We start from the raw sequence: 15,387 nt of genomic DNA on the forward strand, positions 1-15,387 counted from the left end.
TGCAGCCCAATGTAATATTGCCCAATGTTTTGCATAAGGAGCAGAAATTAATTTTAGCAACTAGATCCTATGCTTACTTACTTAGAAGCAAGTCCCACTTAAATTTAACGGTGCCTAAATTTAAGTGTGCTCAGGGTTTTAGCTTTTTAGGGGAATATCTTGTGCTTGAATTACAGCTCCCTTCATCCCTGGACACTGGGCATGCACATTGAGGCTGATGGGAGTTAGTTCCCCATCTTTGCAGAAAGCCGAGAGAGAGAATATTCTCCAGACTGGTCAAATTTTTAAACTAGCACAGAAAGCCCAACTGAAAAGGGCAATATCAGGCATGCTGCTGCCCATTTTCTAAACCATCTTACTGGTGCTTAAGCAAAACTAGTGAGCCTTTCATAGCCAATGCAGGTGAGTGTTGTAAAATGATACTTCACACCTCACAAAAAATTGGTTACAGGCAAGTGAAGTTAACTTAATTTTCTTATCCTAGCTATCATCACCCTAGCACACTAATTGGAGGTAACTCAAAAAAGCTTGAGGTTTCCATATGGAAACACAGACATATGCGTTCATCTGCCAGAGTTGCCTGACAGTAGTTGCTGTCTTTGGATTAAGTGGTTTGGGATTTTGACTCAAACATTCAGTGTGGATTTAACCATCTACATTTGCCATTCACATGAGGCAATTCAGTGTGAGATTTTGATACATCAGACCTTGTAAGCGATTCCTTCCTTAGTAGCACTCTATGAAGTTTACCTCGTCTCTCCTGACCTTTTGTGTGTACTCCTCATATTAAGACCCTATAAAAAAGGGCTTTGAGATTTTCGCTCAAAGAACATTGCTTCCCAAACCTTCTCCCCCATGAAGTTAGGATTTTTCTTCTTCCTGTTACAGCAATTGTAACACACTGTGTTGGATGCTGTATGATTTTTTAATCATCATTTCTCATATTGTATTTTAGGACAATGGGAATTCTGTGCAAGTGTTCTTCACAGACATGCCACGGACCACCTCAAAAAAACTTGTGGGCCAGTTTGGGAATACCTGCTCTGTAAGAAACTGACTTTAAAAATACATTACTTTTAAAAGTGACTCATCTGCAGCATATCAAAGTTTGTATTGATGGGTTCCCCAGCAGAAAAAACCAACCCCCTGTACATAGGTAGAGCACAATGGTGTTTCTGTACCGATTGTATCATCTGCCACAGCCATAGGTGGGGCTTGAATGAAAAAAGAAAAGAAAAAAGAAAAAAAGGAGGAGGAATAGAAGATGTACTCCCTTTAATAAACCGTTTAGCCTAACTTTTATTTAGACTCTGGCCCGTTTACAAGATCAATTTGCAAACACTACCATCAGCTACTATTAAGAACTCATATAAAGATGAACTAGGCAGCGCCAGCGCTGTGTACTGTTTTTCCACAGAGAGGGATGTGAACACATCATTTGCTCAGAGACTGTTTTCGAGTTCGTAGTGCAGTTCATTGTCTTTAAACGGCGTGAGACTTGCCAGGGCCTCACCCCACACAATCCTGACACTTTGATCTAGGCAGTCGTGCTTATAAATACCAGTTGCTGGAAACCACAGGAGGGGAGATTGCTCTTGGGCCTAGGGCTCCCTGCTTGTGGGTTCACTGCAGGCAACTGGCCAGCCACTGTGAGAACAGGATGCTGGACTAGATGCGTCATTGGCCTGATCCAGCTGGCTCTTCTTATGCCTTATCCAGTGCTCCCTTGCCCAAGTGCAGGGTTGGGTGTGGAGCAGCGTCTTGTTACAGGATGCACAGCTGGCCCTGCCTCTGACATTTAGATGCTCGGTGAAAAATGGTACCATTGTGCCACACATTCAGGATGGATCTCTTGATTCCCTGCCCAGTTTTGCTATAGTTGCTATTGAGGCAGTTTTACAATAAGGGCAATCAAGGCACGGCTTTGAAAGAATTGTGTGTCCCATCTTCTGTCCTCCACATTGCACCACTTTCCATTTGGATTGTGAGGAGTGGCAGGATGCTTTGTATAGTAACTGCATTCTGCTTTACTTTGCTTTTTCCACAGATGATTATACTGAATAAGGATCTTTGGAATACATTTTTAACAGATTTCTGCTGTTGCTACTTGGAAGTAATCAATTCAGTATTAAAAGACTTTTAGCTGATCAAGTTTTACAGAAATCAAGGATATAGTAGATATCCTAGTCTAACCATATCCTCAACTTTGCTGTCCATCTTAACCAATTAGAATGATCTTACTTGTAAACCTCATATAATTTATTTGCTTGATGCCACACTATTAACCATTGCCCAGGATGGAGGACAAACTCTTTCCCCCTTGACACCTTGTTTAAGGAGGTCTTATCACAATATCCCAAAAACTCACTCATTCTATGCAGCTACATGGTGGTCATTCACAGCTTATGTCAAAAGACAAAATTAAGGCCTTAAAGTTTCTGCAAAGTATAATTTTATCTGGATTATATTATATTCCAGGACTTACTATTGATCATTCTGTTGTGCTTCCACAGAATCGTGATCTTATTATTCACAGCATTGTTTTTAACTCTCTGCAATAACAATTCTGCATCACTTTTTCCCCTTAAGCTGTGGAACAGATGATGTCAAACAGGCAAGTCATTGTTATTTTTGTATCTCTGAAACATTTGCATTGTTAAATGTAAGAAAGTAATTAAAAAGAAAAATAATTGTAGCTGTTACTTGTACATAAACAATGTAAAGTAAAAATATACCATCAACTCTTAATATTAGATAGTACAGACAGCAACCATTTTGCACAGGTGTTTTGTTTCTGATTCCTGCACGTGTTGGTGGAGTGTGCATAAGCTTGCCCCACCCCCCGTTCTGCCCTCTCTGAGGTCCAAAAGGACCCACACATTGGTGGTCACATGTCACTTGGACGTCTGCTAAATGGTCTCTGCCTGTATGTAATGGGCAGAGAGGAGAGTTGGTTCACAGAAGGCTCAAGATAAAGTTCTTCTTCATCACGAAGCTCACTAAGTGGCTCCTGCCAACTGAACCTCACAAAGCTGGAAGACAAAATTCGATACACAAATGGGTACATCAATATTACACTATTCTGTTACCAAAATTACTGTTCTTCCCATTTCACCCATATTAAAAGTGGTAGGCCAGACACACAAAAATACACAGGATAAATATGACTTCAGGAGTTAGAGAAATCATTTATTAAGAAAAACAGTTTTTAAAATCATTGCTGTTGTTTAATTTGTACATAAAAAGTAAAGCTCAAAAAGCCTTAATATATACAAATTTGTTCCAAGGTTTAATATTTTATTGCAATAAAAACCACTTAATTCACAAGCTACATACAACGACATAGCAGCAGTTCTAAAAAGAGTTGTAATTAAAAATCATTCATATTCCACCACCAGTGAAATTTAGTTCAAAAATAATTTTATTTCTTACTAACAAATCATGCTATCTTTGATGTTTCAGGCACACACATTAAGTATTGACATTATAGGAGTTCCACATGTCTGACACTCAGGAGGTAAGTCAAAGTTGGAATTTTTGTTGCTGTTTACTGAGATTTATTGTCTTCAATCTTATTTGCACGACCTGTGAATGTCTCCATAAAATGGAAATACCCCATATAGTCTCCGAGAAGCATACCAACTTTTGTAGGTATTAAACTGTGGAAAAAGAAAAAAAGAACACAGGCATGATGAGTGTCAAACTTTGAGATCCTCTTCTGCTTTGGCACCATTGTTTTATTTCCTTTCCCACCTTTCCACTTGCACATAATGCTCAAGGTGTCCAACAAAAAGTTCATTAAAGCAAACTAAAAACACACAGACAAGCCACAGAACTGGAAAATCAAAAGGGAGGTGATTAAAAAGGCAAGCATCCATACATAACCTGGACAGGTTAATAATAACAACACAAAACCGTCTGGAACCAGATGAGCCAAAATAAGTTGAGGGAGCAGAGGGCCTTCCTGTGGAAGAGCTCCACAACTAAGACATGCCCTCAGCCTTTCATGTGTGTACCAGCCTGTGCAGGGCCTGCAGAACTTTCCCAACAGAGCACAGGCCGGGTGGCATGGCAGTCTCTTAAGTATCCTGGACCCCTGCCATGTAGGGATTAATAACCAGCACATCCGAATGCTCCTTGGAAACTTAACAGTAATCAGTGCAGGTGTTCAGGAAGGGCAACAATATGCTCTGAAAACCCTGGCTGCTGCATTCTCAACACTTTCTGGAGATGCTTCAAAGGCATCACTGTCATGTTAATCCAATCCTGATGTAACCAAGACACATGTTACTGGGGCTAAGTAAGATCGTCCCAGACTAAGGTGCAGAGAAATCACCAACCAGAGTGAGCCAAAGGCTTTCTTGGCTACAGCTGCCCTGGGCGTCCAGAATCAGGAAAAAGAAAGAAAGATTTACCTGTCACACATTTCTCTTCCACAACCAGGGACGCGGACTTAGAAAAAATATTGGGGGGGGCCCGGGAAAGCTCATGAATAATAAATAAGCTCATGAATATGCAAATAAAGTGGCTCCGGCCCTAAATAGGGCAAGCCACGCCCCCCCAGCCAGCCGATTGGCTGGCTGGGAGGTGTGGCCAGTCGGGATTCCCCTGTTCTCGCGGGATTTCCGGCCGGGGCTCTCCGATTAGGGCGCGCGGCTGGCTGGCTGGCGAAGGAGGAGGCGGGGGACGGCGGCGGCGCTCTGCTGGAAGGGCGCCCGCCCGAGATTATTGGGGGGGCTGAGCCCCCCCCAAATTTTTTTGAGGGGGCTCGAGCCCCCTCAAGCCCCATGGAGTCGGCGCCTATGTCCACAACCACACCCTCCACAAACCATAAGAACTACCTAGCTCATGGGTAGGCAAACTAAGGCCCAGGGGCCAGATCCAGCCCAAACGCCTTCTAAATCCGGCCCGTGGATGAGTGGAATGTGTCATTTTATTTAAAATGCATCTCTGGGTTATTTGTGGGGCATAGGAATTCATTCATTTTTTCCCTTCAAAATATAGCCTGTCCCCACAAGGTCTGAGGAACAGTGGACCAGCCCTCTGCTGAAAAATTTTGCTAACCCCTGACCTAACTTCTCCCTCTGCTGTTCATTTTATACAGCCCTTATTTATCATGTCTCCCTTTTTTTGCACCTCAGGACCAAAACACACGTGGCATAGAAGATTAGAGCTCCTGAAATAGTATATTTTACTCAAATGCCATGCATTTAGCTCATCACCTCCACACAACTCCCTTGATCTAGCTCCTGCCCATACATCGAAAGGTCCTGTTACACCTTGTGGGAAAAGTAATAATACAGACATATATTTCTCTCTTCCAGGGATATAAAGCAGCTATTATGAGAAGCATAACTGTCAAAAATTAAGGACAGAAGCATATTTATTCTGTCTGCCGAGTGAGTTAATTATAATAGGGCAAAGTAATTGTATCAGGATATTTATTCAACAGATAATTTCCTCTGCTTATGTATTTGTTTATTAATGAAATCCTGTTTTTTATGTCGTAGCTCTGTTTCTAGGAGTCTTATCATTTTTATGTTGGTATTTTTGTGTACCACTCAGGCATTTTAAAATACTGAGTAGTTTAGAAATGCTTCTAAACAAATAAATAAAAAGAAATAAAGGCTGCTTCTCCTGCTCATTTCTAAAAGTTGTGTGATTTTGAAGAGACAGGAATCCTACAGGAAAGCAGGCATTCAGACATATGTAAAAATAATGCAACAACAACAACAACAATAATAATAATACTTTTCTATTCCTTACATTTATCTCATGTCAGTACCTGCATATTTTCTTTCCCTCCCACAAAAGGCACTTGAATCTTTTCCAGATAATAAATTCAGTGCAACATTTCACAATCCAGAGGTATTCACTTGCAGCAGGAAGCTGCCAGACCATGTGGTCTATCTAGCATGCTTCTCCCCATCCTGCTTTTCTAGAACTTAAGGTCCTCCCCAACTCAAGTTGCTTGCATTCTCACAAGGGGGAAAAAGGATTCAGACACCTATGCATCATCCCACCCCCTTCAAAGTCACACAGCATTGTTAGGAAAGACAGAGGATTTAGAGACTGATGTGGCACTGTGGGTTAAACCACAGAGCCTAGGACTCTGGTTGGCGGTTCGAATCCCCGTGACGGGGTGGACTCCCGTTGCTCGGTCCCTGCTCCTGCCCATCTAGCAGTTCAAAAGCACGTCGAAGTGCAAATAGATAAATAGGTACCACTCCGGCGGGGAGGTAAACGGCGTTTCCGTGCACTGATCTGGTTCGCCAGAAGCGGCTTAGTCATGCTGGCCACATGACCAGGAAGCTGTACGCTGGCTCCCTCGGCCAATAAAGCAAGATGAGCGCTGCAACCCCAGAGTCGGCCACAACTGGACCTAATGGTTCCCTTTACCTAGTAAAGCATGGGGAATGCGGGTTGCGTCAACTGTCCCTGCAGCTTTGCCCAAGCAAACTGACGTCTTCCACATCTACTGAGTAAAGTGTTTGGAGTCCTAATCATTTTTATATAGCTTGGTCCTGAAGTCACTCCTCCTGCCTTCTTTGGGGCCTGTGGACAAGGCCAGGGAAGGTAGTTTGTCACACCAAGATTTTAAGAGTATACATTGCCAGACGAGTTTTTGCCTTAACACCTGCCTTTCTTTTAGATTTCTACTGACACTTGTTCAAAACTCCTGTTTTGAAACCAAATTCTTGTGAAAGTAAGTCATTTCCACCCATATCTGTCCCAAGTCACCTTGCTGTCCGAAGCAGCTGCATCATACTGTTACAAAACTGGGGGAGGGCGGGGTTCCCCCTAAACACTGAAATTAATAAGCGTTAGGATTTTGGGTTATTTGTAATACAAGGGGAGAATATAAACTGTGAAAGGAATTCCTGGGTAGCCTGGCCAAACTAGGGCCCTTAATGTTAAGTAATTTCGTTGTCCCCGATGGGGGCAATGACAATAAAGATATTATTAAAATTATTATATTAAGTTGTGGGTGAACATATCAGACGACACAGTGATTCTTCAAACAGCTCTTGTTTATTCACAGGCCAGAACAGGACTGAACTGAAGGGCTCAGCCAGCCTGCTTATATAGAGCTCCACTAGAATGCAACAGTAACCATTTTCTGTGACTATCCAATCACTGAACGTCACTTTCGATCCCTTATTTGCATATGTGGACCTGAACTATCTACAGTATCCCCCTGCTGGCCCAGGGTGAGAACTTTAGTACATAACACCTAAGAAAGCCATTGTGGGTTGTTAACAAGACAATAGAACTTATTGCCCCAGGTGTGACCAGAGATTGGAGATTTGGAACAATAGAGAAATGAATATACCAAAAACTCTCTGAAAGAATTGGGAGATCCTGGCACTCATTTGCCTCTAAACACAATGCTTAGATTTCCCCATATCACTGAGAAGACCCTTTTCAATCTGCTAATATTTTAAATATTTTTATGCCCTAACAGTTCTCTTGCCTGCTGCCAGGCTTCAGAGCAAGAAAGAAATGTACGAAAAATAGATGCAAAAGGAAAATGACATTCTTACCCTTTCAGTGCAACCAAAAGGGTTATGCTACGCGGGATGTAGACATACACCTGATTTCGCAGAATACCAGAGATAATTCTTTCAGCTGCATAGTCTGGATCCATAACAGGCAGGAACCGTGGCCACCTGAAGAGATAAAGCAGGTAAGAGAACTTCTCAATGGTCAGGAGTTCCCCACAGTTACCACCTGTGCCAATGAGTTTCAGATATGAAGACTGCTGCCTAGTACAGCACCATTCCGAACAGGGGGGAAATCATTTATTCTTTCTTCAATATGATTTCCCCTCATTACTTTCAAAGGGCATTTTTTTCAGGGCAAATATTTGAGAAGACCTGTCATCTGAATAATAATAATAATAATAATAATAATAATAATAATAATAATAATAATAATAATAAAAATAAAATTTTTATTTATATCCCGCCCTTCCCAGCCGAAGCCGGGCTCAGGGCGGCTAACAACAATAAAATAATCAAACAATCAAACAATCCAATATTCTAAAAACATTTCAATTATAAAAATTAATTAAAATCAAATTGATGGCAACCGTTAAGCAAAATTCTGTGCATTTCTCTATCATTAGGAGTGAGGGTTGAGACTGTATACAAGTGGAGAAAAACCATATCCTCATAGAAGAGAGTGGGAGACTCGACGTATATAGCCCCTTCTTAATCACTCCCCAGTAGCCAAGTTGATCTGTCCTATCTGATGGTATTGTTTTGAAACATTGGGTCAGCACACAAAAACACCACAACTTGGCCAGGAGGCCAGTCCTTCTGGGATCTGGGTTTGTACATGATGTTGGGCTACAGAGGCAGGACAGGGATCTTGTGGGTGCTCCCATCCACCCCACTGCCCAACCATCTTCAGGACTGAGCTGGTGGAGACAGTATGGTGTTAAAGAATCCCAGCCCACGAGTCTTGGGTCTCTTCAATATCCATGCTGAGTACCCTTTGCTTGGGTCCACTCAGGAATTCATGGCTGCCATGACCATCAAGTCAACACTTTGAACAGCTGACACACATTGCAGGTCATACCCTGGATCTGGTATTTGCTACAGAGGATACTGGGAAAGAACTAGTGATTGTGTGAGAGACCGGGGGGGGGGGGGAGATCGAGATCATCACGCTGCCGTCATGAACAGATCATTCTGTGGTGAAGTCTGGATTGCCTGTGATTGATCCTCACTGTAGAGGAGGGGGGAACAGTTAGATTGGCCCACCTCCGGAGACAGGAGGATCTTCTAGGCTGCACATTTTTAGATATAGAACCACAGGAGTGTAAAGTTGGAAGGGACCACAAGCGTCATCTAATTCAACCCCCTGCAATGAAGGATTTTTTTTGCCCACTATGGGGCTCAAACTCATGACCCTGAGATTAAGAGTCTCATGCTCTATCAACAGAGCTATCCCTTTCGTTTAAATGTTTAAAAGTTGTTTAATAGTTTAAATGGTTTTAAATACAGTCCTACTTTGGTTTTTGAACAGTTTAGTTCTTGAACGTTTTGGCTCCCTAACGCTGCAAACCTGTTCTGGTTTGCGAACTATTTTTGGAAGCCGAATGTCCGATGGGGCTACCGTGGCTTCCGATTGGCTGCAGGAGCTTCCTGCAGCCAATCAGAAGCCGCACTTTGGTTTCTGAATGTTTTGGAAGTCGAACAGACTTCCGGAATGGATTCCGTTCAACTTCCAAGGTACGACTGTAGTATACTTTTATACTGCATATTGTTTATATTATTTTATTGTTTTGCTGTGTGCTGCCCTGGAAGGTAGGGTTGGATAGAAACTTAATAAATAGAATGCCATCCTCAACAGTAATCCGTCAAATGCAGAGTGACACAATAGGCACAAATTCAAGAAGTGCCACTTCTCTCAGCGCATATATGCTACTGTGGCGAACCTGCTGTTTAATTTATGTATATCATGCAGATTTGAGCATACAGGAACCCAGGAAGCAGACTTATAATAGGGCAGGTTATTTTTGGGGGGCCTCTTGTTGTCTACTCTAAATGACAGCGGCTCTCCAAGGCCTTAGGTTATGTTTCAATCAATCTTCACCATTTCAGCATTTCTCTTATACAATTATTTTAACATTATATGGACACAAATATATAAACAGTTAACTCACTTGGTTTGACAGCCATCAAACATTCCCGTGTTTATGAAAAATGGACAGACAATTGTGGATTTAACACCAGTCTTTCCCAGTGCCAACATCTCTATAGCTAGAGACTCAGCGAAGCCAACTACTGCAAATTTACTTGCACAGTAATCTGTGAAACGAGAGGAAAGATCTAGAAACATTGCAGCAGAACAATATCTGGGTAAAGCAGTGTATTAAAGATGGGACCTTTTGTGACATGGCCCACATGCAAAATAGTCGGCAATCCTGGTTTAATGGTTTCAACAGTCTCATGCAATTATAGGTGGTATTTAAAAAAACCAACTGATTACAGAGTAATGTCAAATGAACTCAGAACAACTCTATGAGGATGGTTACATCAACAGAGATTGACTAGCCCATTGACACATGATCAGCTTCATGGCTAAGTAAGGATATGAATTCAGGGCTCCCTGGTTTAAGTCTGATTTTCTACAGACCTTTCTACAGAACTAGGACTAACACACAGATTACTGAGAGTGAATTTGAAAATTATGAACACATTGAAAGCCACCTGTGCCATTGATTGGCTCTTCGCTTGCATGTACAGTGGACGCTCGGGTTTGAACGTGATCCGTGCGGGATGCACGTTCGCAACCCGCAGCGTCCGCAACCCGCAGCTGTGTGTCTGCACAAATGCGGGTTGCGATTTGGCGCTTCTGCGCATGCGCGACCGCCGAAACCCGGAAGTAACCTGTTCCGCTACTTCCTGGTTTTGGCAGTCTGTAACCTGAAAAAATGCAACCTGAAGCATCTGTAACCTGAGGTATGACTGTACACCATTTTCTCTATGCAAGATCCTTTCCTGCACAAGCATCTATGGCCCAATGCACAAGTGACAACACAGGTGCTGGCAATGCTTATTTGTTATGTTCTAACATTTCTCCACAATCATCATTCAAAAGCTTCTAGCTTTCTTCAGACTGAAAGCACATTCCTCAGTTATTTACTGCAGCCTTGTCAGTGCATGCATTTAGGGGATAGGGGAACCTGTGGTCCGACAGATGTTGCTGGACTGCAGCTCCCCATCATTCTTGACCATTAGCTATGCTGGGTGGAGCAGATGGGAGTTAACATCAGGGGAGCAACATGTTCCCCATCCTCTGAGTTACACTCTTCCTTGTCCTTTTTTGGTAAAGTATTTCCTTTGTTGGTTCCCACCTCCCAGTTAACTACTATTCCTGCCAAAGCTACCCATCGTAGCTTAACGCTAACATACGACAATTAATCTGAAGACTCAGTGTTCAGAGGCCTATCTGTACCTATAACCTGGCATGCTAGCCTTAGCAGGAATGTTTAATGAAACTGCTTCTGCTACCAACTTCTCTGCACCTACAATCTAATCTATCATTACTGGTGTCATCTACAAGAGCAGCTCATTCTTGGCTCTCCCCAGTTGCTTCCATATAGCTGTGTGAGACTTCTAGTTCTACATCAGAGAAGCCCCTGTTTATCCACCTGTTGGACCACACGTCTAAAATAGATGAAAGGATCTGTGGTTTGTGCCTTTTGTTTGTTCATCAGTGCATCTGATGTGTACTAACCTGCCAGTCCTGTAACACCAACTAAGCCAGCTGCACTTGAAATAGTTACCACATGTCCATGATTAGAAGCTACCATGGCTGGAACAAATGCTTTGACAGTCTAGAGAACAAACAAACAAAGATAACTAATCATACGATAACAAATAAATATACAAGGATGCATGTGCTAGCGTGGTGAACAAACTCCCTCTAGCAATTTCACCCCAGCCAGGACCTTCCTGGGCGATCTTGGGCACAGGACTTCTGCTGTTGCTACTTTAGCATCAGTTAGTACTACTTGTTATTTACCTGAGACATCTACAATCAGCTTTTCAGTCAAGAGTCCCAGGGTGATAAAATTAACAAATTTTGAAACAGGTAGCAAAAGCAATAAATTATCCATGCAGTGAGTTTTTATCAGCCATCTTATTGAAAATTATCAAGAGGCATGTTGCATGCCGGAGGGGAGGCTATTCCTGTAGGCCGTACAGGGTCAATGTTTATAGAAATAGCATTTATGTGGGAAAAGGCAAGATGTTCTACTCTTTTCTTCTTCTTCTTCATCATCATCACCGTAGTAGTAGTAGTTTACATTTCATAGTACAGTCATACCTTGGGTTACAGACGCTTCAGGTTGCGCGTTTTTGGGTTGCGCACTGAACCCGGAAATACCGGAACAGGTTACTTCTGGGTTTTGGCGCTTGCGCATGCGCAGAAACACTAAATTGTGCTTTGTGCATGTGCGGAAGTGCCAAATTGCAACCCACACATGTGCAGATGCGGCACTGCGGGTTGTGAACGCTGCAGGTTGCGAACGTGCCTCCCACACAGATCACATTCGCAACCAGAGCGTTCACTGTAATACATTACAAAAACCAAGCACAAGTAAGTACAGTGGTATCTTGGGTTAAGAACTTAATTTGTTCCAGAGGTCCATTCTTAACCTGAGGCACGCTTTCACTAATGGGGCCTCCTGCTGCCGCTGCGCCACTGGTGCGCGATTTCCGTTCTTATCCTGGGGCAAAGCTCTTCACCTGGAGCAACCACTTCTAGGTTAGCGGAGTTTGTAACCCAAAGCGTCTGTAACCCAAAGTGTCTGTAACCCGAAGTACCGTACAGTAAACTTATGCTACTTTCCTACATCCACAGCTTCGCAAGGGTAGGGAATAAAAAAAAAAGGAGAACGCGGGAAACTCGCCATTCCCCACTATCCATTTATTTATTTCCCCCACCCAGTGGATTTTCCTTGCTTACTGGGCTTTCAGAAGGTAGCACAAGGGCTCTGGCAGTGTGACACCTCATCCCCAAAGCCTGGTAAGTGAGGCACCAGTGTACGGAGAATGAGGCGCGAGGGCCCCAGGATGCTGACAAAGTCCTCACACCTCATACAACAATATCAGGCCTCCATCTTGTGGGGTGGTGGCGGTGGTTCCAGAGATTGCTGATTATGTGGTTTTGGCTTTGCACCCCTGGAACATAACCCTTACTTAACCTTGGCAGGCCCACTATCTTATTTCAACACTGTAACTCATCTTCTAATGCTCATAGAAGACTACCATAGAATTGGAAGCTTACCTTCCTTATCGCCAACCCTGCTGACATTTGAACAACATGCCATACATTTTGTAATCCAACCTTTAAAATGTGGAGTTTTAGTAGTTCATTAGTTTCTGGCAGTGACAGTCTTCGCTGCTGTTCAGTTTCATTACCTTTATTAGATTAAATATTTCTCTTTTTTCTAATCTAAGAAGCTAAATACTGTAAGTTTATTTGTTATTTCATGCTCAGAAATACCATAGTTTAGTCTATGGATTTCACACCTGCAAGAAATTTTTCTTCTTCAAAAGTTTCACATCTAAACTACAGACTTACCATTTAATCAAAACAAAAAAAACTTGCTAGTAGTACTAGATGCCTGATTTTTTTTTTTACAAACAGATTGTTCTGCTGAAAAACTTACCACAGTTTAGTCCCATTTCCAATTATAGCAAGTAGATACATAAATACAGATTTTATACAGAACTCTTTTAATTTCTACTATTGCAAACACAAAACACTTTTCAGACAACATCATGTTGAAGTGCACCACTCCTCTACATGCATATTACATCCATTTTCCATTGCTCACCAATCCTACTGGGCCTTTTAAGCACTTGTTTGCACCACTGAAATCAGAACTTCTTCCAGTTTCTAGTAAAAAATCGATAGCATCATACCCCCAGAACAAATTCCAACTTCTGATTTCTTCTGTAGTTAAGAAGACAGAAGCAAAGTGTGAAAATGGGGTGACATCCCCAGCATGGTGTACATGGTTTGAAAACTGATGTTAAAAGTTACAGTAAAAATACAACACCAAAACAACACTCTCTAAATTGTTGTGCTAGAGGGAGCCAGTGCAAGGATCTCTGCTAGCAACCTAGGCCTTCTCCTCCCCCTGTGTGTACCCCACATCCCTTCCCATATCTGCTCCAGAGGGTTGGGAGAACCCTCAGAACAGCACACAGAGAGAGGGCATTATACCGTTGAGCAAGCAGAAATGGAACCATCTCTTTAGTGCAATGCTGAATATAGCCCTCTGTCCTGAAAAACAAATGCCCCACGGTGCAGGGAATATAAGTTCCACCATACTTTTGAATGTGTGCCTGTCTTCACCCTGACATTCAAAAGTCACCCTGTCTGATCAGGCTTGAGGTCTACAGGTGCTCCCAGGTCTCAATGATATGCAACAGCCCCTTTCGTTATACCTTTATTCAGTATTTTAAAATAAATGTTTAAAAGGGTGGGGTGAGGGTGGGGAATGCTGTATTCAAATTATAACACTTCCAAACGTCCAACTAATTATACAAACTAGGATTGCAAAACTGTGCATACACTTGCATGGGACAAAGTTCCATTGAACTTAGTGTGGCCTATCAGAGAGAACAATCAGACTTAGTGGGAACAATCATGGCTGCAGCACACCTTAGTGTGGCCTATCAGTGTAAACAATCATGGCTGCAGCACACCTTGAGCATGTTCATGCTCTCCTGCCAATAATGTAAATGTTACATGTCTGATGGCAAGCTAGATGACCTTACAGTCAGTTTCAAAATGCTTGTTCATTCTGCAAGAGGTTTTACACAGTGCTAGAAATCCTATCAAGGAGAAAGAGAGATTTAATGCAACCTGGCTCTGATTCAAATCTTAAATTTACTCACTCTGTTTTAGCTTGCATCTCACAGGCAACAGTTTAAAATCCAAGGAATAAAAATGCTTGGCTAAGTCTGACCTGTGACTCACAGATAAAAAAAACGAAATCAAATGTTGCCTGCACAAGCCTGAACACCCGGCTCTCCTTTTGGTTTTAGTTATATAAAGGGGATACACACACACACACACACACACACACACACAAAAAGCATGCTTAACGCTGTCACTTTTGAGGGAAAAGGCACGCTACGAAAGAGCAAAAAGCAAATCACTGTTTCCTTTTCCCAGAAGAGTTGGAGAAGGAGGGGTGTCCCCTGAAACACCCTACCTCCTCCTCAGCCCCATTTCCACTGAGCTCTGCCACTTCCAGGGAGGGAGCCATGCAAGGAAGAAGGGGGCCATGGTGCTGCCCAGAGAAAAATAACAAGCAGCTGCCTTCACCTGCTCTCTAATCCTTCCTCTTTCAGTGTCAAGGCATAGGGAGTCAGCGCTGGAAAGATCAGGCACACCCTCCTCTTACTTGCTCACCTGAGCACAGCAGACAGGGCCCCACTCCACTGCCCAGTAAGGGGGCATGTGGGAAGATGGGGGTGGATACTCCTTGCTTCTCTCTCAGCTGCAAAGAACAGGGAAGTGAATGATCGCCACTGCCTTTTGCCCTCTTTCTCTGAAAGGCTCCACCCATCCCCTTTCCCCTTCTTGGGCCAGTATAGTGATAAGCCCACTCGGACCACCCAGAGGGTGAGAGCAAGTAAAAGGCAGCCTTGGCTGCTCTTCTAAGGAATTTCTACTTGTCCACTTGGCTACTTTTCCTTCAAAGTTCTTTCAAATTACACAGAGCAGCATTAAGCATGCTTTTATAGAACGTGCACTTTGATCCCGAGTCCCTGCTTGGTAAAGATTTGCACACTCCCAAGTGTGCTTGGCTACCTGCATCTCCAGACCTTTAGACTCTGTGCCAATAATTAA

General features: G+C 42.8%; 1 protein-coding gene and 1 long non-coding RNA gene across 4 annotated transcripts in view; both read right to left on the minus strand.

Annotated features, from left to right (window-relative positions):
• Positions 1 to 3,168: 3,168 nt before the first annotated feature.
• Positions 3,169 to 15,387, minus strand: part of SDR16C5 (short chain dehydrogenase/reductase family 16C member 5) — a 42,273-nt gene continuing 30,054 nt past the window's right edge. For all 3 annotated transcript variants that reach the window (XM_081205073.1, XM_081205072.1, XM_081205074.1), the window contains exons 4-7: positions 11,251 to 11,350; positions 9,674 to 9,818; positions 7,545 to 7,670; positions 3,169 to 3,659 (exon numbers count right to left, since the gene is read on the minus strand). In XM_081205073.1, coding sequence (XP_081061199.1) covers positions 3,548 to 3,659; positions 7,545 to 7,670; positions 9,674 to 9,818; positions 11,251 to 11,350 — 483 coding nt within the window. In that variant the 3' untranslated portion in view covers positions 3,169 to 3,547. The remainder of the gene's footprint in view (positions 3,660 to 7,544; positions 7,671 to 9,673; positions 9,819 to 11,250; positions 11,351 to 15,387) is intronic.
• LOC308593113 lies at positions 11,905 to 14,733 on the minus strand. Its single transcript, XR_014010737.1, has 3 exons — positions 14,606 to 14,733; positions 14,191 to 14,400; positions 11,905 to 14,127 (listed from the first exon to the last, which is right to left on the minus strand). It is a non-coding gene; the product is annotated as an uncharacterized lncRNA (long non-coding RNA).

This window comes from Podarcis bocagei (genome assembly GCF_964188305.1).
Source record: "Podarcis bocagei genome assembly, chromosome: 8".
NCBI lineage: Eukaryota > Metazoa > Chordata > Lepidosauria > Squamata > Lacertidae > Podarcis > Podarcis bocagei.